Source organism: Neopelma chrysocephalum, unplaced genomic scaffold, assembly GCF_003984885.1.
Source record: "Neopelma chrysocephalum unplaced genomic scaffold, ASM398488v2 Primary Assembly neopelma1_165, whole genome shotgun sequence".
In the NCBI taxonomy this organism is placed as follows: Eukaryota; Metazoa; Chordata; class Aves; order Passeriformes; family Pipridae; genus Neopelma; species Neopelma chrysocephalum.
In genome coordinates, this window is record NW_020897827.1 from 31,910 (window position 1) to 38,662 (window position 6,753).

At 50.4% G+C, this 6,753-nt stretch overlaps 1 protein-coding gene across 4 annotated transcripts in view; it reads right to left on the bottom strand.

The window, feature by feature from the left end:
• The window catches only part of GOSR2 (golgi SNAP receptor complex member 2), a 14,010-nt gene extending 13,875 nt beyond the window's left edge, over positions 1 to 135 (bottom strand). For 3 of the 4 annotated variants that reach the window (XM_027701717.1, XM_027701718.1, XM_027701715.1), the window contains exon 1: positions 45 to 135. Coding sequence is in view for 2 of the 4 variants with exons in the window: in XM_027701718.1 (XP_027557519.1) it covers positions 45 to 73 (29 nt within the window). In the remaining 2 variants the exon portion in view is untranslated. Of the gene's footprint in view, positions 1 to 30 lie in introns of all 4 variants that reach the window. The other variant, XM_027701716.1, reaches the window with a different exon arrangement.
• Positions 136 to 6,753: the final 6,618 nt, after the last annotated feature.

Sequence of the window (6,753 nt, forward strand, 5' to 3'; positions counted from 1 at the left end):
ACGCACTTGGTGTGCTGGCACAGCCCCTGTTTCCCCTCACGCACTTGTTGGTGTGCTGGTACAGCCCCTCCATCCCGCTCGCGCGCCGCTCCCCGCACACGTCGCCCTCCGGCCGCTTCCGCTCCCGCCGCTTCCGCTTCCGGTTCCCGCCCAGCCTGCTCCTCCCGCCGCCGCCGCCAGGGGGCGCTGCAGGACCGGCGGGAGCCGTGAGGGCGGGGGGGGGGGGGTGGGGGTGGGGTTTCACGTCCTTCCAAAAATTCCAATCCCGGGCCTCTCCAAGGCATCCGCAGCTCAAAGCTGCTGCTTCAGACACGCACTACGCTCAGCGGAGGTGGTGTGAGCCGAGAGAGCCGCCTTGGGGCCGTGGAACTGCGTCCCCTGCGTGGCATCATGTTCCCAGCCACGGACACCTTCCACTAGCCCAGGTTGCTCCAAGCCCCGTTCAGCCTGGCCTTGGACACTTCCAGGGATGGGGCAGTCGCAGCTTCTCTGGGCAACCTGTGCCAGGGCCTCCCCACTCTCAAAGGGAAGGATTCCTTCCCAATATTCCATCTAAACCTGCCCTCTGGCAGTGGGAAGCCATTCCCTGTGTCCTGTCCCTCCATCCCTTGTCCCAGGTCCCTCCCCAGCTCTCCTGGAGCCCCTTTAGGCCCTGCAAGGGGCTCTCAGCTCTCCCTGGAGCCTTCTCCAGGTGAACCCCCCCAGCTCTCCCAGCCTGGCTCCAGAGCAGAGGGGCTCCAGCCCTTGGAGCATCTCTGGGGCCTCCTCTGGACTGGCTCCAGTGGGTCCATGTTCTTCTTATCCTTGGGCTACACATGGACACACAGCCACGGGCACACGTGGAGTTCAGCCCCTGGCCTTGCCTGGGCAGCAGAGGTGTCAGTGCCAGGGCCCTGGGGGAGGTGGTGACATCTCTGTCCCACCAGGGATCCATCCCACCACTCAGCTTGCAATCCCAGCTCAGAGGTCCAGGCCAGGGTCTGACTTTCCTACCCCTGACCAAGGTTGACTCATTTCAGGGACATCCAGACAGGACCTACAAGCAGCACAGCTGGCAACAGAGCAGAGGAGGTCACGAGGAGGGACCTGTTGACCCCTTGGAGGAAATATGAATTTTTTGAGTACAGACACTGGTGACCACTTTCATTCTCTTGCTTAAGACCTGTAGTATCTGTGGCTGGACCTGTGGAGGATATGGATGCACTGTCCCAGAGTGATGCACAGGTTCCTGTCATTTCTCACAGGGCTGGGAATCAAAGCCTTGCTCTGGAGTTGTATCAAAGCCTTTCAGTTCTTTCACCTGTGCATTGTTTCTTCATTGTTTGGACCAGATAATCCACCACCGTTAAAGCCACAACCCTTTCTTGTATTTGCTGAGCTACAAAGCCCCACGTGCTTTATGGTCAGAGTCTGCTGAGCCACAGAACTCCTGACATCTTTTAACTTCATGGAAAATCAAGGAGAATGTGGATTATAAAAAAAAAAATAAAGAAGAAGAGATATAGGCCAGTTAGTCAGGGCAGCAGGACACTGCAAACTGTTTTTTCCAATGATTGATTGAAGAGCTCCAATTAGGACTATGATTGATTAAATACACTGATTAAAATCAAACACCAATTGATTAAAAAGCTCCAATTAATACAGTGACTCCTCCTTGTCAGTGTAGTTTAATGGAAAATAGTTCTTGCCAGGAAATGTAACTTCATCCTAATAAATGCTTGATTGGGAAAAACTGGGAAAGGCCTGTGTTCTGTAAGGCATTCAACACATACCACGAGATCGGGCATTTAACACTTACCAGGAGCAGCTCTGCCCTCGTGGCCCAGGCAAGCTCTCAGCTCTCTCCTCCACTTCTTCCCTCTATAAAATGGTGTCATTTTATACTTGTTTCTCAGGCTTTGTTAGGCTGATTCTGCCCTTCTCTGGGTTTGTGCTGCCTGTCCCACCTGTGGTGTGGAGAGAAACCTGCTTTGTCACCAAGAATAATGTCTTAAACTGGGTCCATCCAGATAAAATGCTCTAATACAGTTAAATGCACTGGTTTAAATGCTAAGCTCTCTTCAGCGACCTCAGCCCTGTCTGCACTTCACTTAGGCAAAGCCTAAATAACTACAGCAAAAATTCAAGATCCTAAAGGTTGACAAACGTTGGAGGAAAGGTGAGAAATTATTTCCTGCAGTGGGACTGGGCAAAACGGGAAATCTTGAGGCTGGAACAGTCTCCAAAGTGTTGCTCATTGCAGTTCAGGGTGAGCACCTGAAGAATGCAGCCTAGTCACAGGAGAACAAGTCCCTGAGCATCACAGGGATATAAATGAGTGAAATAACTACACATCCTTAATTAACGAGAGATTCTGCCCCTGTGGGTCCATCCCTTGCATCTCAGATAATGCATCAAACTTTGTCTGCCCTGCCACTCAGCCAGCCAGGCCTCTGGCAAAAGATTATCCCCTGGCTGTCAAATAAGCCCCAGAAATCACATCAGTCCAAGAATAAACAACATATCAACAAACCCATCAACTGCAGCAGTAACAAACACATTCCTGTCCTTTGCTCCCCCTTCCCTGAGCCATTATACCCCGTTTTCAAACACTTTCTGGAAATAGGTTGAATGAAAATAGTTGCTGGGATTTCCCTCCTGGCCAGGGCTGTGAGAGGTATCACAGGAGCCCTGATGAAATGGCAAGAACTGCAATACAAGAAGAGATTTCTGTTCTTTTGGGAAGAAATTGATTTTTGCCAGAAACAAGACTCTGCGAGCAAGCGTCAGGTCTTGTTAGACTTCCAGTCCTTCCAGGAGGAGTCCTTCAGCAAATTGGCTCATTTAGACACAACAGCCAGGAGCAGGGAGAGGGGAAAAAAGGGTTTTGTTCAAGGAAAGCCTCTGTATTGTAAACAGGATAAAAGGGGATGGAGAGAGTCACTTATCACTGTCTAACATGTCCCCAGGTCATTCCCAGGTAGCATCTACGGGAGGAAAAGGATTTCATATTTACTGCTGCCCCAGAAATCTGGGAGAAAACTGGGGGGTTTTCTCTGTCGCACAATCTCCAGACCCCAAGTACATTCATACCCCAAATTCATTCACACCCCAAGTGCATTCAGACCCCAGTGCTGTGTTCCCCATTGCTCTGCTCAGCCTTGTAAAGCCTGGCAGCACCAAAGGGAAAGCTGGATCCTCCAGGGTCCCCTTTGCTCTGCCTGCACCAGCCCATGTCTCCCTCTCAGATATGGGACTTGGATCTCTCTCTGAAAAATCGGATGCTCTGCTTAATCCCAGACCCCAATAAGGTGTCTCTCCTTTTCCCTGAGCATGATCCTAACAGGCACAGAAACTCTCTTCCCCTCTTCCTCTGTCTCTTCCCCCTCCCTCTCTTTTTCAGGCACTCTTTGCATGCTTTCCTGATACTCCTAACTGTGGCTTTCCCAACAAAGCCGAGCTGCACCCCGGGGCACAGCCAGGCAAGATGAAGATGAAGCCTTGCTGGAGCCTCCTGTGAGTCCAGCCGCAGGCCCTGGGCTGTGTGTCCCGGCTCTGACAGGCTCCAGGACACAAGCCAGACCTCCCAGCTCGCCTCCAGCATTTCCAGCCTGGGGAAGTGGGGAAGAGGAGAAGGGGAGACATGACAAGAATGTCAGAGACTCATCTATCAAATGTCTTGTGCTGTTGGGTGATGTGCTGGACAGAGGGCTCCCTGGGCAAGGAGCTTTCAGAGGCACATTGCACCTTCCTGCTCATCTTCCCAAATTAAAAACACTTCTACACAACTATTATGGTCAGTTTTGAGACTGATTTGTGACCAGGAGACTCACAAATGCTCAGACCATCATCCCCTTCTTCATAAATATCCCAGGTAAAGGGACATGGCAAGGATGGGGAAGGCCAAGGGAGAAAGGGGTCAAGGAACATCTCTACCATTTCACTCCCTCCCTTCTGCAATGATGCCAGGGAAATATGACAGAAATAGGAAGAAGAATAGGAATAGGAACAGAAATAGAAATAGAAGGAAAAAACATACCCAATGGTGAGAAGAGCTGCAGCATCCCCCAGCCTGAGGAGTCTTTGAGACACAAATGGCTGGAGCTTTGGAAAATATCCCGGTCAAGTGTATTTTCCTCATGCTTTTATCCTTCCCTGGGTGACAGCCACAGAAGGCTGCTGGAGGTGCAGGACTGACCTGGCTGGGTTTTTGGTTATGTTGGTCCCTCCATGCCCCCAGTACACTATAAATGTTGTATTATCACAATCACCATTAAACACCACTCAGTTTGTGCAGGACTGAGTTCCTCATGCCTTTTCCCTGCTGATCATGCCTGTTTGACCTTACCAAGGAAACTCAGGAAACAGGAGTAAAGAGCCTGCTCCAACAGAGCCAAGGAGGGGCAAGAAATGACATTGCCTTCACGGACAGTGAACAGATGAAATTCTAATAATCCTGCCAATAATATTTCCTTTTGCCCAGCATCAGGAATTTGTTAGCCTCAACTGCCTTTGGCTGAGGTAGCATCCCCCCTCAATCCCAAATCCCACAGAAATGTCTGACTTCAGGCCTTAAAAGCTTTGTCTTCGAAAATCTTTGTATTTCTCTACTGGGCAGCCCTGTTTGATCCATAATCGTGTTAGGCCAGGTTTGTTTGGGCACTGCTGTCACCCTGGACTGGGTGCACAATGTAACACTTACATAGGGAAATCTTAAAATCTGGGAGCAAAATCATGTGCTGTTATCCTGATTTTTTCCAGGGGTCAGTTCCCTGACAGTCTCTGAGATGTGTCAGTTTAAGAATTCCATCAGAATTAGACAACATCATCAGCTGCTTCAGGAAATTTTAGGCGCAGATCTCTTGTGTTTCTTCCCACTGAATAATCAGCCACTTCCTGGGTCTAATTTTGGCAAACCAACCCGGGTAACTGGAGTTCATCAGCTTAATAGGTTAATGCTGAACTGCTTCCCAAGTCAAAGCTGCATGTCAGTCTGCCTCACCCTCACATTTTGTCAATATGGGGGATCTTGAAATGAAACAAAAATGTGAAAATCGTTTTCGTCCCCGTTCCGTCAGCGGGGTAATCCAGCCATGAAGAGCTGGCCGGGCTGGGTACCTCTCCCAGCGTCTCCCAGGCTGGATGGGATGCTCCAGGGGCTGTGAAATGTTTGTTGTTAAACCAGCCTGACACAAAGAGGCCCCAGGAGCTGCATGCACCCACAGGATGGATGTCTTCTCCTGTCAATCCAGCCCGAGTCCCCCAAGAGGGAAAACGGGATTGTCTGAAGGGGTGAGGGGGAGAGTCCTCTGAAGGATGTCATAGAGGAATTTTCCTAAAACCTTCTCCAGTAATCTGAACTAAACCTTTCCAAGTCTCTGGTGTTACAAGGGAGACCAGGTGAAAGTGTGGGGACTGAATGGAGACAGAAAAGATGGAATTGGCTCTTCAGTCTGCCTGGCAGCTCCTGTGCTGGAGTCTTAGAATCATGGAATCACAGGGTGGTTTTGGTTGGATGGGGCCTTAAAACCCATCCAGTTCCACCCCCTGCCATGGGCAGGGACACCTTTCACTAGCCCAGGTTGCTCCAAGCCCCATCCAACCTGGCCTTGGACACTTCCAGGGCTGGGGCAGCCACAGCTTCTCTGGGCAACTACTATGAGTCCACAGTACCAGCCCGGGGGCTGCTCAGAGTGTAATCACAGCAGTGTGGTGCTTTTCAGGCCAATTCCAATGCCTAAGGAAGATTGGTGCTCTGCTCAGAGGGGTCCCAGGAGTTGCTGATAGCCCAGGAAGCTGTGGACTGTGGTGGCACTCCGGAATGTACAGCACAAACTTTCTCCTCAGGAATTTAATTTTGCCGTCTTCTCACAAGATCTTTTGGTACCTGTGAGAAATTTCACATTTCTTTGGGGCTGGAAAATATTTGAAAAGGGGTGGAGAAGCAGATTGTTCCCCATGAGCCTTTATATTGTGTAAGAGCAAGGCTCACATCAGAGGCTGAGAAGACCCTTGGCATGGGTTTGGCTCATCCTCCTCAGCACCAGAAGGGGACTGGGTGCCACGTCCCCTTGGACATGAGGACACGCCACTGGTGAGGTGGCATTTGCAGGGAGAGGGATGGTTCCTGCCTGTCCAAGGCTGTGTTGGAGATCTTATCTCCAGGGATTAGCTGGCCCCTGTCCTGCTATCCTGAGCCATCCGTCAATTTGCTGCTCCTATTTCAAATTCAGAGAAGGGCTTGTTTTCCCTAAGGCTTATCTGCTTTTTCTGACCCGACTAAATGGTCTAATCACAAAAAATCTACCTCCAGCAGCCAGCCTTGCACCTCTTCCCTCACACTTCAGTCTTCTCCCAGTCCAGTTGCATTCCCCACCCCAGACTGCACTGTCAGCAGGGTTTTGTTTGCCCCATTACAAGGCAGGAGGGTTTAACGACAAAGGAGATCTCCAAAATTACACCCACCACTCTCCCCTGTTTTATTGAAGAGGAGTTACTTTATTGTTCTTTCAAGTTTGCCAGTGCTGTCTCAGTGACCCAAGCACTGGGGACATGAGGACTGACACAACCAGGATTTATTGCTCTTCAAGTGATTGTGGGTTATCCATGTTGGGAGGAATCCATAATCAGTTTAGTCCCTGGTAAACCAACATCTCCTGAACCAAGCCAGGTGTGCTCACCTGCCTGGTCATGCTGCCACTGCCAGGGCAGCTCCACTGACAGCAGAGTGATCACACATCATGAAGAGATTAATTTTTTCAACATAGTTTTTAT